A 16,647-nucleotide genomic window follows, 5' to 3' on the forward strand; every position below is an offset into this window, starting at 1 on the left:
TACCCTTGGATCACGTACGAGCCAGCATGATTCGTAGAAAGAGCGAGAGATTGTTGTGAGGCACGGATGGTTCTGCGCTAGAAACTTCGCCGGTATGTGGGCAACGCACAGTACTTTTTCGAAATGACGCCTTCCGCTAGCGTCAAATACGAATAATAATAATAATAAAAATCAGCCACGGAATCTTTGCAGAATAAACCTCATCTATCTGTCAATCCTGATGTCCAAAGGAAACACAGTGACTATGAAAGACGTCGTAGAGTGGAGGGCTCCGGATTCATTTTCATAACCTCAGCGATTGCGTCTAAAACCGGCACGCTAACGCCCTGTGCATTCCGCCCCCATCGTAACTGACGCCACCACGGCCGGGAATCGAAACCGTGTACTGATCCAAGGTGTGTGGCGAAGAGCAAAGGATCAGCGGCAACATGACAAGGGAAAAAAAAAAGAAAAGCAGGAGACTGCCGTGTAATATCCCTGGAATGACATTTAAACCCGCGCGGCGCTTGATACGAATTTTGGAAAGTTAGCTTCACCAATTCATAGCACACACGGGGCGCGGTTTACACCTAATGACGTTTTCTTACTTCAAAGTTATACAGGAAGACTCTCCGCCTTGTTTAAAAACAGTTAAGAAGGCTAGTTTGCCTGTAGATAAAAAAAAAGAGAGGGAAAAAGCTGACTGGTGTTAGCAGTTCCTTTGGCTCATCGACAAAAGGCGCCCGTGCATATATTAAGCTGCGGCCTTTTATACGGTTAACTGTGGTCATGCGCTTTCAAGAACTTGCGCACGTCAATAATGAAAAATTTCGAAACACTCTCAATCCCACTCTCCTTGCAATCGTTGACATCTACGTGCATTCTTTTGTCTGCGCGGTTATACTGTCACGTGCCGCTTGCGGCAATAGCAGCGCTAGCCTGTGACATAAGGTCTCATCTGCATATGGTTACCAGCTTTAATGTCATCTGTCTTTGTCCCATAGGGCTTCGTTTTGACTTGCGCAAGCAGGTGTTGCGCATCTCCTCTTACGACACTTATGCCACTGTCACACAGAAAGAAAGTCATGCCACTTGTACCGAACGATGTTCGCTTCAATTGTCGTTAGTGCGCTGTTAAAAAATTATATCTAACGTCATTAGATAAAGACGTGAAGATTCTGGGCCAGCTGCTGGTACTCCGTTGCACAAGACATCGATAGCGCGAAAAAATAAGCGAAGGACGAAGCGAGGGGACACAGGCAACCTCGCTTCGTCCTTCGTTTATCTTTTCGCGCACTTAGTGTCTTGTGCAAGAGATGAAGACGACATTTTCAGTAGAAAAAGTTCGAGCGACTCATAAGAATGCGATTCATATCGTAATGCATGCTCTCCGCCGAATGTCACCAAAGGAATTACAACGGCAGCAAGCAGAGCAGAGTATACGAATTATGATTGTCGAATTTTAAAGTGGCGTTAACAAGGTGCCCAGTGATGACCCCGAATCCTCGAGTTAGCATTTAATGAAGAGACCGAAGAACGCGCCAGGAGGCTGCGGCTCATGGAGTCCTGGATTGAGGGCCCCAACCCACGATCAAGACCTTCGTGAAGCCATTCAAGTTTTTCTGCCCATGTCTCCGCGCACAGAAAATATGACATTTTTATTTTCCTTTCTTTTCTGCTAACACAATCTCATGCGAATGACAATATTTAATTCCGCGTGTACCACCAACGAAAACTACTGTAATATAGTGCGTAGAACGTCACTGAGTTAGCCACTGATAACGTTAAGGTTTCCCTTATATATCGGTTGATAATACTTCGCGAGAGTTATATCCACCCCAACAGACCGTGAAACCAATAAAGGGCGACGCAAGTGAGCCCCACGTGCCGGCTGTTTGCACCTAAGGCAGATGGAGAGGAACCTCGTTCTATGGACGTACAAACACAAGTAGAAGGAGGTGCAGCGCCGAGCTCGAGCTCGCGCTTAGACGCTACACAGGCAGCGAACATCGCGTCCCCCCTTGGCGCCGTCCTTGCGCCCGAATACTGTGTCGTCCCAGGACAATAATGATGGAGCCATCGACTGTGCCTACGGTGCGTGAACCCTCGAGATCTTTAGACCTCCCTCGGTGGACCTAATTAGCTTCGCAGTGCTCTGGCGTTTACTTCCCTCGTTGACGGGAAGGCAGGCGCAGAACTCACGCTTGAGCGAATAAGTCTGTGCTCGAGACTGGACTACAGTGACGATGGGCCTCGGAGGATGCTTAGACATGGCACGATAGAATGTATCTCTAGGTTTTCTTGTTGTTGTTCTTGTTGTTGTTGTTGTTCAATTTCCTAAAGCTTTGGTGTGCGGAGTTTATTGACTGGGCGTAACAATGACCACTTCTCTTCAGATGACGAAACTGTATTGTATAACATATGGCTGCTTGCGGCGAATGCTAATTTCGTGTCATCAGGCGATAACACTCTGTGCCGTTGACGCCAATGGTCCTTTTGTAGCGCATGCATTTAGCAAGGTGTAAGGCGTTTCTCTTGTCACTGCTCTTAAATACGGCTCCAAATTTTGAAGGCGTTGATTGTCACGTCTCTGGTGTGCTTGGTGTCTGGTGGAGATTAATTTACCAATAAAAACTTTACTCAGCCACGTTGGCGCGCTTTCGTTTTCTTTATGTTTCAATACTTCCCCCAGCTGGTTGCTGTCAATGTCTCGCAGCTCAACGTTCGTCTTCGGCGCTTGTGCGTGGGCGGAAAGTCAGAACGACATTTATCGATGACCTTCTCTGTCGTGGTTACGTTTTGCGAGTGCGGTTATACTGGCCTGTCTTGTTGGCTCACATCGCATAGCTGCATATAATAATATAGGCACATACTAATAGAAAGAAACTATCTCAGCAGCCGAAAATTATTATTCTGAAAAAAAAATTATTACTATACGTGGTCCAGCACAATTACACAATGAGTTGTGCTCGAGACTGCGCTTATCGTGCGCGGTGCTGTATAGTCTAAGAATGTATACAGTCGAAATACTAATAGAATGACAGCTTCTTTATTAATTACATAAGCAAAGAAAAAAAGAAGGAATGTTTCCTATAGGCTATACAAACCCCGTGATGAGGTCTTCTAATTTCCTTGTGGCCGGTAACATTACCAGCGTAATGTTCAGAACGCTGCAATAAATTTCTGTAGCGCACTCGTAATAGCTCATCCGCTTTGCACCAAAGTGACATATCCTTCCACTCTTCATGCGTCGAAATGCAACAAACCTTACTAATATAAACGTCGACAGTATATGCATTAGACCGCACTGCTCATAGGTTGTAGCGTAATTATGTTCGCTGTATAAACGGTTGAAACTACGTGCGTCGCTGTTGTCGTGTTTCTATGGGCGGTTCAGTTCGCCCGTGTCCGCGCACGCGCGTGCCTGCGAAGTTCGGAAACGCAGCTGCACGAGCGGAGACCGAAACGAGGGCTGAGAGGAGGGAGGCTTTGCTTGGTTCCGAATCCGCTATAATGAGGTATCATTACCGATTGGAGACGTGCCTCCCGCGCTACTCCACACGTTGCCGGGAATAAAAATATGTATATGCATACGATGCGACGGCAAACGCCCCCGGTCGTTTCGAGGCGAGAAAGGCTATAATTGTGATCCAACGGGAAAGTTGCACGGACTGTGTTCTTCTCACAGGCGATCCATGTAGCTTCAGGGGGTCTGATGGCCTACTTTGGCTTCGTTTGCAGGTACTGCTCGCGCACGTGCAAGGGGCGGTCGGAGACCGTAACAAGCGAGTCTGTATAGTACAAAGGGCAGAAACACCGATAAGAGAAACGGTTGGGGCTTTAGCGAGTGTAAGCTCCGTCCAACGAGGGCGACGGCCAATAGAAGCGCGCACGAGCGATGACACAAACACGGGTACTGATGAGACCCTCCTCGTTGAGTGCAGTATGCACGCTTTTCTCGCTGCAGTTGCTATACGAGTCCACATGCTTTCGCCGTTTGCTCGAATGAGCTTACACGCGATCGTATGCTTTCTCTTGCTTGTAAACGAGAGGAAGCCCAGAGTTCAGTTGCCAAGAGCCCTTCACGAGACGTCAGGATGTGCCGTGTTTGGAGCTCGCTCCGAGGCGTAAATAATATTTGACTGAACGTTCGCTCCCCAACGTCAAGGAGGCACGGGCCGCCTGCTTCAACAGCCATCATGGCTTCAGTCACCGTTCACCTTCGCGAAAGCGCTTGCCGTCCCCGCTGCGTACCGTGATTGCGACGATTAACTGCCGAAGCCCCGGCCGTGCCGATACTTACTCAACGCGGCGTCGCACACCACGTGATCTTTACGCAACCGAGCGGTCTCCGTGTTCTTTCCTTTACTAGGCCATCACTGGTAGGGGGTTAGAAGAGGGAGATGAGAGAGGCCACCCGTTTAGCGATTTGAACGGGCTGTCGGAGAAGGTTATTGATGGTAACGAGCAGTTTACGGAGAGCAGCAATTTCTCCGCGATGAACACACCAGACTAAATTGCGGAACTGACTGAGCGGTTTAATGAGAGAGCGCAAGCTCATTTTTTTACTGTCACCTGCTAAACAATTTTCTACAGCCGTCAAAAAGCGCCCAATATTTTTTGCATGAAGATTTTGCACGCTATTGCTGTAACACAATATCGTTAAAAAGAACTATGCTAGTTTTTAGGAGAATGAACTAAATGGTGGGGTCTCGTGAGACGCAAGCATCTCAACAAAGAACGCCGGTACGCGATAATAGAACTCACAACGTGAAAGGAGTGCATTTGATCTGAGGAGAGAGAGGCCAAAGGGCAAATGCAGGGAGATTATCAGAGGGCGTGCCCGGGTTGGTCATCCTACACTTGGGGAGGGGAAAAGGGAAACAATACGTATATTAGAGAAGGACAAAAATCTTCAAAAAGAAGGCTAGCCATACAAAATAATACTAGACAACGCAAGCTGTGCTTAGCGCTTGCACTGGCTTGTGTAGCCTGTTTTCTGAAGCCACTTATGTATCAAATGTTCCTCTGTGCATACACGCAGAATTTTATCTGCGATTGCAAGTTTGTAGTACAGTTAGTAGTGACGACTGGATAGTGTAGTGTTGTTTGAACACATTAGAGGCAGAAAAAAAAAAAAAACAGCTACTTCACCAAGGCTCGCGCTGGTTCACCAACGTGCTCCTGAATCTGCGATTGGTGAGCAAGTGCATGTATGTTAGCGGCACCGACGGCATGATAACCTCAATTTGTTGTGGAATTGTTATACAGTTGAACTGTATTGCCCGAAGAGCGCATAATTTTTCATTTAGATATTCGGAAAGGCCAGCTATAATGATTTTTAGGGTTGGCAAGGATCCTTTTTGCAAAGGCACACTGCTTTCTCCCCCTACTTGTGTCTCGCTCTTATGCGTCCGGTCGGCGTGAGCCTGGTTGTAGCGCACCTGGGGACCAGCGCTTGACGCAGCTGTCGCTGAAGCCGCTAGGAACATGGGTGTCGTTAGTGAACGTTGCAAAAAGACAGCGACGTCACCTCGCTAAATTTCCAGCAGGAGATGCACGTAGAAAGGCTCGTGGGTGGTGGCTCGCAGACGCTGACACGCAGCTTGTATGACACGCAGCGCAGCTTGTATGACACAAGAGGGGAATGTAAATAACACGTTAAGCCAGCCAGCTGAAAGGCACGCTATCAGAGTGCAAAGTAATCGCTGTAGTGCAGTTCTGTCATGCCTAACCGGGTGGAGAAGTCAGGCGTCGAATTCGTGAATTGGTGTATACACGACAAACACTTCAAAGTCTAAGCAGAATTTGACGCACACTGTGCTAGTCGCTGTGACAAAAACGGTCAACTACGCCCAGTTCTTAGGAGCCGAGACCTTTGAGAATATGCCTCCGGGATTCATGTTCAGAAAGTGTTTCGTACGCTAAGACAGTTCGTAATCACGGGTGCCGGCTGTATGGCGAATACGTTTTATAGTGACCTTCCGATGACAAACTCTTGTTACGGACAAAAATTTGTAAGAATACACGGTCAGTGATACACCAGGTGCGTGTGTCTCAGCACAGCGCTTTCGAAACGTCTTTGAAGCACTTTCACTGACCGCACTCTCAGGAATTTTTGTCCGTATATATAGGAGTTTGTCATCGCCTTGTCGCTTTCGCTATAAAGCCTATGCATCATCACAGCCGGTATATATATATATATATATATATATATATATATATATATATATATATATATATATATATATATATATATATATATATCTTGGTTTTGTTTTATTTTTCAATGTTGTTTGGTGGTGAATGCATGTTGTGGTGCTGGAGGTCTAGTCAGGCGACCGCTGACTGTCGCCTTTCGTCTCTTGCACCACAAAAATCATGTATCTTGAGCCAAATAACTTAATAACTTAATAAACAAAAAATCTCCCGTCAAAATATAGCAATCAGGGGAACAAAACCACGCAAAACTGTGCGCGAAATGGCATTTACAGACCTGTTCCAATATGGCAAATAAAAGCGAGTCCTGGACAGTCATAAACATCGCCGTTTTCCTCCCGGGTACAGCGGACGTTGTGACTACAAATCGTCGCAGTTGGGAAGATGTTCCGCAAATGTGCACTCCGCGCGCCCACTTGCACAGAGTAAACACACTTTGTGCTGGGCACTGCTGTACTGGCTGCCCCAAATCATTTTCCGAAACCTGCTGTACTCCGCAGGTTCCGGCGGGTCTTCGAGCAGGAAAAAGAAAAGCAACGCAATTTTTGCCTTCCAAACTCCTCGCAAGTTATGTGCTGGATGCGCGTTGGGCGAAATGCCCATTTTAGGCATGCCAGCGGCCCGATGTTATGCGGTTATATCCAAGGAGCATTTGCTGCAGAAGCCAACACCAAGAGTGCCGCATAGGCAAGACAATGCTCGGCCTGCTTGCGACGCAATAACGGCGGGAAAAAATTTTTTTTTTTGTGCTGCCGTTTCTTTCCTTTTCTTCTCTTTCGTGAAACAGAAAATTCCACGCGGCCGAAAGTATCCAAGGGGCCAGAAATTTTGATTGCGTACTTCAAGAGGGCCTTCGAAGCCACAGCTTCTTGCCACGGCCATGATGACGTTGGAACATTACAAAGAGAAATAAAAAAGAAAAACGAGGAAAGACACAGCAGCTAGTGGACGTAGAAAAAAAAAATTGTGCCCGCATACAAGCTTGCCCGTCTCTCTCACTCCCACGCGTTCTACACTATACGTCTAACAAAAAAGTAAAGAGGAGGGAGCGAGAGCGAAGGTGGGGTTGGGCTTCAATTTTTATTGCCTGTCTGCACGCGCACCCGCTGCTTCGGAATGAAAATGCCGCATGGTTCGCTGAACCTTGGTATCTCCGCAGGAGGAGCGTTTTTCTCATTACCAAGCCACGGCGTGTGGCAACGGTGACATAATGAAAGCGAGGCATATCGCGTATTAGGGGGAGGCGCCGCGTCGACACGCGCCTTCGCTCGGCGCTGCTGTGCCGGCTTGCGCGACACGCCGGGAACGGGCTTCCCGTCACGCCGCCTCGGACGTCATATGAAAGACGGCGCAGACAGAGCTATTCACAGAAGCGCCGAAAGCGTAATAAATAAATGTTAGTAAGAAGACAGGGAGAGAAGAAAAAATACTGCGTGCGAATGTATATACGAATTTTTTCCCCGAATACAAAAGGAGGGCGCACCTATTGTTCATAATTTCGTTTTATGAGAGCGCTCGCCCCCATTCTCGTGGTCGTATTGTCGCGAACCTGCCAGAGTCAACACGGCAATTTCAGGACCATATATGGGTTAAACCAGAACAGCACGTCGAGGCCAAAAGCAACGCACCGCAAGGTCCAGCCTATAAATAAAGGCGTACTTTTCGTTAACCTGGGCCCGTATTCCACGGAAAAGCCCACAATAAAATAGTTCGTAAGAAAATATTCCAGCCTATCCTGGTGCTGGAAATTTATGAGCGAAAGCGGCAGGCGAACTAGGAGGAAAACTTGCGAGTGACAAGGCTTGCGAAGTTGGGCTTGGCAACATTGAAAAAACAAGCGCAGCGCTTTCGAGTGGAAGTGTTAGCCCAGCGAGCTATTGTCATTTTCCAGCTCAGAATTCTCTATAAATGTGGTGAGGAGTCGTTACGCTATTTCCTGCGTTCTCTGCAATGATGATGATAAAATATTTCATCGAATACGGAAAGGGGCTCTGTTTATGCGAAGGCTAGCTGGTCGGGTCCCTACTCCGGGACGGCGTTGGCAAAAAAGCCGCTGCCCGTGCTCTTTAGACGAGGGCTCGTTGCTTATCGAGATTCGAGCTGCACAGGGCACACTCCCAGCCCTCCCGCATAGGCTGGTTTATTATGCCAATACTGCTGCTTCGCTAGCAAGCCCACCCCATGCGTTATGTCTTCCATCTGGCCACGAAATTTGCACTGCGCGGAAGCAAGACCCCATGCCGTGAAGCTTAGCTGGGTTATTAAACGATATCGTTCGCAGCCGGTGGAGGTGACATTCTTCCGATTTATTAAGATCCTTAACGGGCCCCAGGTGTTTCTGACTCTTAAGGCGCAAGTGCTGTGATATATTCGAGTACGTTGTCAATGGAGAGGAATAAACTATTTTTGCTCAGGGTCCTTTAACGTTCAGTGCAAAATTCACAAATAGCAGTGTCTCTTGTCGTCTACGTATAAGTAATTAGAGAAGATGAAGATTTAACCGGTATACGTCACGTGTATTATAGGCTGACTATCGATGACGAGCGCCTGTTATTTTATACACATTCACGGGCACTTTTCATGTACTTGTTCACTATAAGCGACAGACGTTGGAAAACGAGCACAGAAGCTGTGCAGGACTGTAAGCAATTAGTTTCTGTACTCTTCATTGTGCAAGCAAAAAGGCTTGTGCGGTTAACGTATAAATGATTGGTAAAGATTGTATACCATAGGTCGGCAAAAAAAAAAAAAAATGGGAACTCACTCAGACTCACTCAAGAAATATATTTTGCTCTGAGGGCTCACTCGGAATCAGACTCATTTTCCTCAAACGGACTCACTCGGACTCAGACTCACTAAACTTTTTCTCAACCGGACTCACTCAGACTCAAACTCACGAACATATTACTGAGCCGGACTCACTCAGACTCAGACTCATGGCTTCACCTGAGTGAATCTGAGTGAGCGACTCATGAGTGCGTTGGTTTAAAATTAGCTTTTTCGATCATGGAGTCAGTATTCTTTAACGCCAATACTCACATATCGGTGCTCTACGATACGCCTTTTGATCTTGTACCTTCAAATACGAGCTATCATCACATATCTTATATCATCATTATCGTATATCAATACAGTAAGGTCATTTTTATGAAATACGCGACTCACACAAGATATTTTTATCAAGAACTTCCCATGAAAGAGTTTGCAGGGGGAGGTCATGGCACCCCTTCCCCTAACTCACGCCTCTGATCATAAATATTGAGGTGGCGTATGAATGCTAGTGTGCTGAGATATGTGTGAAAAGACTTGAGTATAAACGCAAGCAGATATAAGGCTGATAGTAATGCTGAAGATGAGTAGATAGGGCCATAAGTCTGCAACAAAAGGTGGAGCTCACTCGGACTCATTCAAGAAATATATCTTGCGCTTAGGGCTGACTCGGACTCAGACTCACCAATATTTTCCTCCACTGGACTCACTCGGACTCAAACTCACCAAAGTATTACTCACCCGGACTCACTCAGACTCATACTCACGGCCCGATCTGAGTCTGAGTGAGTCGACTCATGAGTGAGTTTGCCGACCTATGTTGTATACCGACTCCTGCACTATTTCAAGTGACAACTAGCAATACCTTTCCGGAAAAATTATTGAGCCATTCTTGTTGTACTATTACGTGCCCTCCTGAGCTCGGAGCTAAAAAAATACTCGATATTCATGAAGAAGAAATATATCTGCATCTTGATGTTCTGAAACCTACAGATTTCAACTAATGTACAACTTTGAAACATATAAAGTCTATTGTTGAAGTTTTATGATCTCGGTGTTACAGGCAACGAAATAACAAAGCTTTATTCAGTTAACAAGAGCGACGCTTAGAAGAAAGGAGCACACGCAGAAAGAGAGAGAGGGACCTCGGAGTGACAGGCAATGAAATTACAGAATTTGATTCGGGAAACGAAAAGGCTCTTAATAAATGAAAAGAAAGAAGATGGCAAATGGCTTGAACGAAGAGCGCATAGACGATAAAGCACAGCTTAAGCTAGACGTAAAAGAGAGCAGCTCCCCATAAATGAGGAGGAGATGACATCAGGACGTCCGCGAGTGATAGAGGACGAATATTCACCCGGTCCCGGGCAACTGCACTGTGATGAAGTCAAAGTGAAGAAAGCGGTGCGGAGGCTGGAATTCCATGCCGTTTTGACCGGGCCCACTGGTTTAGATCCGCCTTCTAGCAGTCTTCGCCAATGGAGATTGTCTTCCCAGAGTCCCAGCACCGGGCAGGCTTAGCGAAGGCAGTGCCGCACAGGAGCAAGGGCGCACGTAGGCGGAGCGAAAACCCACTGCGTCGACTTCGGGCGCAGTGGAATGGGGCCATGCAGGATGTCTTAAACGCTCTCGCATTCAGAACCGACCGCGTTTGTGAGAGCTAAAGCGCCTTTGACAAAGACATTCACGAGGCTTATGTTACTGCCATCTGTCTTCTGCCTTCAAGTGATGTGATTTGCACACTCCTGCGTCTCCTATACATTTTCTGTTTTCTTTTTCAGGCCAGCGCACGCATCCTAAGTTCAGCGTTTCGAAACGAATCTCCTTCTTACTCGTCTCATCATAGACCTTTCTTAAGAGGACACTGTACTTTACGAACTCGTTTCCTCTAAATCTTTTCTAAGGTTTGTAAGCTTTACTGACACACTCATAGCGCTTTTGCATTACATTCTACTTAACTTTCTCTTTCATTTCCACGCGATAAATTTCACCATACAGCAATCACCAGAGTGTTCGTTTTGGTTACTGTTGGTTCATCTTCTACAGCTCACACAAAAAAAGAAAGAAAAGCTGCGATGCAGCTTCCTTGGCGAAAGACTGCGCCACCGTAAATGCGCGTATGTTGAAATCAAGTGGCAAGGTAGCCCACGTGCGAGGGTGAATTTTTAATGAAGTTAGTATATGCTATGGAAGCACTACCGCGGTGACGTGTAAGATAGGTCGCAATGTGCAAAGCTGTGTTGAAGACCAGTTGATAAACCGTCAAGCTTCTTAAGTGCATCGCGACGTTTCCTGTAAGGGCAACGACACGAAACAATAGAATGTCAAGAAGCAGGTTTGCGTAGTCTCGTTAATGTCTTCCTTCACTGCGGTTACTTTAACCACACCATTTAAGTATTGAAGTTGTGATTGGAGACTCTATACTTAGCACTCCGCTTCCGGCACACCAAACATTAAAGAAAGAGAGAAAATAGGTGCGTGGGCGTACGCGCAGGGTGTTGTTACCTTGCTAACAGCACTAAGTGCGCGTTTTCCCTTTCGGAACGGTAAGAGCAGTTTTCAGCGGTTGAATCGCCGCACGTTTCAAAACGTTATGTTCCACCTGTTTTATGCCGATCTTTCTCTAACGACATGCGCCAAACGCATTTTGCATTCGGAATTCTTTATCTTTGCGAACTGAAATAAGTCATGATGATGATTCCTAAATTGTTTGTATTGGAGGACGAGGCATGCACACCAGGCAGAAGGAATAGCTTGAATCAACTTGCTCCATGGACCAAGGCGTGTAAACACAATTACACTGCGAGAAGCATAAATACTCGATTGACATAACTGCAAGCGCAGTGTTTAAGCGACAGGGATAGGAGCTCTACGGTGGTCGAGAGATCTCGGAACATGTTTGCGTTAAAAATTTGACGAGGGCCGCTAGCGTACCCACTTTATTAATAACGCAGATGGTCAAGAGGCACTCAGGCAAATGACAACAATAATACAGTTTTAAAAAAAGACAGAAAAAAAACACAAATGCACTTCCGACAACCAGAACGACTTTATTTCATTTCCTCGCGCTTATAACATCAGATAACATATCTTGTTTTTTGTGCGTGTGTGTGTGTGTGTGTGTGAGAGAGAGAGGGATATTTTTGTTTCGTCGGACCTGCAGCACACCCATGAACAATCAATCGCGCAAACGTAACAATATTATCACAAGTGGTTGTTCATCAGCATATGTATACAGGAGAGTGGTGGGCTTATGTCACAAATTACACATTACGTTTGTGTCATGATGGAGTTTCAAGCCATCAATTCCAGGTTGTTTAGATGCAAATAGAAAGAGAAAGAAACATTAAAAAAATCCGTCATTACGTGTCATCTGAAATAGACATAATATTTGTGTGCCACGAATCAGAGACCGAATTCACAAATATTGTCCGCTTGCCCTCGTAGACATTGCCCATGTTGTCCGCTTCCGTGCTGTTTCGCGAAGAATTAGAAAAAGCTTTTATTTCGTGTTTTTCGCCATTGGCTGGACGCCTTTTATAATAATATGTCCGGTATCACGATTGGCTGCAATTTTTCTTACTAACAAGTGTGGCGTAAGACGTTTTCTTTTTGTATGTGTGAATATGGGTCCTGGAGCGGAATTCACAAAGGTTTTCATTTGTAATACCATTCTTTTATTGGCTGATGCTTTTCGCTAATGATACGCTGCGATTGTTGGACAGTTTTTGTCCTTACAAACCTTACCACTGTAAGTACGCTTTGTGAATACGGGCCCTAGGACCGTATTCATGAACAATTCTTACGCTAAAAATATTTGTCCAGCATGACGACTGGTAGGCGTCTTTTCTTGCGTAGTATTATCAAATGTGAGCGGTCAATCGCAAAGAGCACTTACAAACGAAGGCCCGCATTCACAAAAAGATCTTACGCTGGAATTTCTCGTAAGAGAACATTTTAGCCGGTCATTACGCAGTGCATATTATTAACGAAGACAGCCGACCAATGGCAAATATCACTTAGGACCGAAAACTTCTTTGTTTTTTGTAAACTGGGCCTTCCCGGAGACAAACTTCAAAAGCTCCGAGAACTGTTTTGTGAATACAGGTCGTGCTTCCTTAAATACTGTCGAAGTTTAGACGCAGTTACCCCGCGAACGCTGCCTTAGCGTCGCTGCCGTAGACCTCTGTGCTATATTGCGCATATTGCTATATTGCGCGAGTACTGCAAGTTAGCGTTAATTTTACGCTTCTGTGGCTGTAGTAAATCTACATATCGAGTCTACATTAACTGACAAAATTAAACTATTTGTAAAAACAACACGTTCTTCTTTACCCGAGACACGTGTTTACAAACTTTTTATTAGGTTTGCAAGGACACGACGTTGAGTACATTCATATAGTGGACGTTGCAGTATATGTATCAGTGACGTCTTATGTCAACGCCTCACTAAAAGGTGTGATGTGGGCTGATTGGTCTTGCATTACAGGCGAAGCACAGCGCAGTTTTGACAAGGGACGAACTGTGCCCTTTGTGCGTAGTTTTTCCGTTCGCCCCTCTTCAAAAGTGCGCTCTGAGTCGCCTGTTATCAAGGCCGTCCACACTGCATATATGCCGTAAGACAATATGCGACCGAAATCTCTGATAACAAGCCCAGTTCTCCAATAACCTTATAATTTTGACCTGACCGCTCACGTGCCCGCTTGCTCATTTTTGTTCGAGCGTGAGGCAGACGTGTTGCTCGAAGGACTTAAAGATAAAACCCGAATGACGGGAAAATCGCGCCGCAGCGCTTACTTTCGGATTTCCGCGTAACGTTCTTCCGAGGTGTTTTCAAGTTTTTTAGCGACTGCAGAACAAGACTGGCACCGCGCTGCGGTGCAATGTTGGCGCTGTAACTCCAGCAATTTCTGCACGGTGATTAGGTGACGCCTTCGGGGGCGTTATAAGTTAATATTAATGGCGAAGATATAGCAGTCGCGTGACAGACTGATCGACCACAGCGGTCGCGCACTGTTCGCTATAGCACGTCTGTGCGAGTGCAGCAAAGTGGCGCAGGTGCAAGTGACGCATCAGTTTTCGCTGCGGTGCTTGCCAGCGTTGTCGTCGAGTGCGTCCGGCGGCACAACACGTGGGCCGCGTGTCGCTCGGCAAAGCGGAGCGCACGCGGTGCCGGCGCGCCCAGGACGCGAAACCTCCTGGGCACGTCGGCCGTGGGGATTTAAAGAGGGGTGTGGCATGCGTTACTGACCGTCCTTGTCGTAGTGGCTCCAGACGTCCATGAACTGGCTGGCCGTCAGGTTCTTGAGCTCCCTAGTCTTCTTGTCCCTGAACTGGCGCATGAAGTTGGCACTGCTCTTGTTGCCTGCCTTGGTGCTTTCGGCCATCGCGCTCGTATTTAAGTTTTTGGCAGAGGAATGGTCTGTAAGAGCAGGGCACGAGGGTGGGAGACGCAGGTAGAGGAAGATTGGGGAGACGTTGTCGTCTGAGCGATCGACAGGGCCGAGTGGCGGCGGAGGGTTGTCGCGTAACGGGGCGCGCTGTTGTGAGTGTGTAGTGTGCTCGGGCCTGAGTGCGGCGGCTCTGCGCGGCGGCGGCTCGTGCGGGCGACGACGAGAAGCTGCGGCCGGCGAACTGCGTCCCACTACTGTCGGCCACTCGGCGCTCCGCCGGGGGGCGCCTCCTCGCCTCTGCGCAGCCGCAGTATCGACCTGCCGTCACCGCGGGTCCGCGCCGCAGGTGCGCGCCCGCCACTCGGACGGTAGAGCCGAGAGCGCGTCAAGTCGCTGCAACAGGAAGGCATGAGTCGAGCGGCAAGAATGCCGACAACGGCAGCGATGCACTTAATAACGCTGATGGCTGCAGGGCTGCAGAAGATGCTGCGAGACGTCGGCTTGTGGATGGTTAAGCACGAACGAATAATACATAGCAAAAATAAAAGGTAGAAGCAACAGATCCCGCTTAGCCCAATATTAGCCGAGAGATAAGTACACGTACGTTTTGGGACTTCGGCACTCAGTCGTTAGCTGTAGGTGCATTTGCCGCCAGAAAAGTTGATTTTTGGTAACTTTGAAATGAAGTTTCGTAGACATTTTCATCTTTGCAAGGTATACTCGTAAGGTACTTTTTTTTAAAGCAAGCTTGCAAAGTTATATGAAGATGCTGCCCCGGTAGCAGCCACGCTCCTTTCTGGCAACGCTGCTTCCAAGCTGCCCACAAGGGAGGAGCCAGATTAAGGCGGCCTGGCGCAGGAAAAGCAGTAGTCAGAGGAACGAAATGTTTGCTGTAGCGGAGTCGTCCATGTGAGCGATTGCTCGGAGCTGTGTCCGGCGGGGGCATTGATCTGGGGCGGAGACCTGCGCCTGTGTGCGCCCGTCGGGGACACGTCTAAGCCGCGCTCCCCGTGGACCGCCTGCGCAGCCGTGGCTGTCGCACTGCGTCGCAAGCACGCACAAGTTGCAGCCCTCCCGGCAGAGAGGAAGCAGGCAAGCTGATCGAGGCTAAGGAGAGCGCTCATTTCCCGCCAAGGGTGCTAAAGGAGAGGGTATACGTGGAAGCAATATTTGCCGTCAACACACGAACTAAATGAATTCTCCTTTGATGGCATTCCTGTAGAGGATCGCCAACCAAAAAGAAGTCTTCTGCTTGGGGATGACAGCAAGCCAACGTTGTATGTCTTGTGTGCGGTTAGGCTTAGTTCAGGGACACCGTGGCACGCTTTGGTATAAACGCAGACAGGAAACTTTTTTCCTCTTTGTTAAAGCAAACCAGCGCTACTGTTTTCTGACGAGGACACAGAAAGCCATCACAGGACGAGGCCTGCACACCAACTATGTATTTTGAAACCACTCACGTTATATCTGACAATAATGAAAGCTATGAGCACATGCCCAATCGTGACAGTAAATTTAGGAAAGTGCAGACTGCTTATAATCGACTATTGAATAACAACCTCAATTCCCTGGCACACAGTGAGGCTTAAATGTTGATCGCGCACATGTCGCCTCTCTGTTTTGATAAAGAAGGCTTCCGAAAACTCGCGAGCTAACCTGTCCCTACTTCGGGTTAGAATTTTGACTCCGTCAAGTCGTGGCTCACAGTTTTAATTGCTATCTTTGCAAGAACCACTATTGGCGGGTAGATTCTGGAAAGAGGGTGAAGTGTTATTAACTGTTTTTCCGGTCCCTTGGCGTGGTCGTTAACACAGCGCCCATAGTTTGACCAACATAAACTTTGTAACACGAGTGGGGGATCTACACCTGTGACACAACGTATACGAACGGCTATGTATAAGTTAGGCTTCAGATAACTGGGTTATGAAGAAGTCCCTCTTACCATCTATCGGCCTAAAACAAATTACCGTCCTTCACATTTATACAATGTACGGCGGCACGGCACACGTCAATACTGATGGATCAACTACGTCATGTGTTTCTGCCGCAGCCTTTGTCATCCCGCACATGACCATCGCTCGACGTTTCAAATTAGACCACAAAACCACATCAACTGCCGCAGAATTTGTTGCTATGTAGGAGGCAATACGATTTCTTGCCCTTTCGTAGATGGACGATATTCTGCTCTTCAAACCAATGATTACGTGATGAGACAAGGCTCGTATTGTACTTTATCTATAGAAATTGCAGAGCTTCTAGGTATTGCTAAGAAAAATGGACATGATGT

The 16,647-nt window shown here is 47.2% G+C and overlaps 1 protein-coding gene across 2 annotated transcripts in view; it reads right to left on the reverse strand.

The window, feature by feature from the left end:
• LOC119378497 (calbindin-32) overlaps positions 1 to 14,587 on the reverse strand; it is a 194,508-nt gene extending 179,921 nt beyond the window's left edge. Inside the window, exon 1 of one of the 2 annotated variants that reach the window (XM_037647614.2) lies at positions 14,219 to 14,587. In XM_037647614.2, coding sequence (XP_037503542.1) covers positions 14,219 to 14,354 — 136 coding nt within the window. In that variant the 5' untranslated portion in view covers positions 14,355 to 14,587. The remainder of the gene's footprint in view (positions 1 to 14,218) is intronic. The other variant, XM_037647620.2, reaches the window with a different exon arrangement.
• Between the last annotated feature and the right edge of the window lie 2,060 nt (positions 14,588 to 16,647).

Source organism: Rhipicephalus sanguineus, chromosome 1, assembly GCF_013339695.2.
Source record: "Rhipicephalus sanguineus isolate Rsan-2018 chromosome 1, BIME_Rsan_1.4, whole genome shotgun sequence".
Taxonomy (NCBI): domain Eukaryota; kingdom Metazoa; phylum Arthropoda; class Arachnida; order Ixodida; family Ixodidae; genus Rhipicephalus; species Rhipicephalus sanguineus.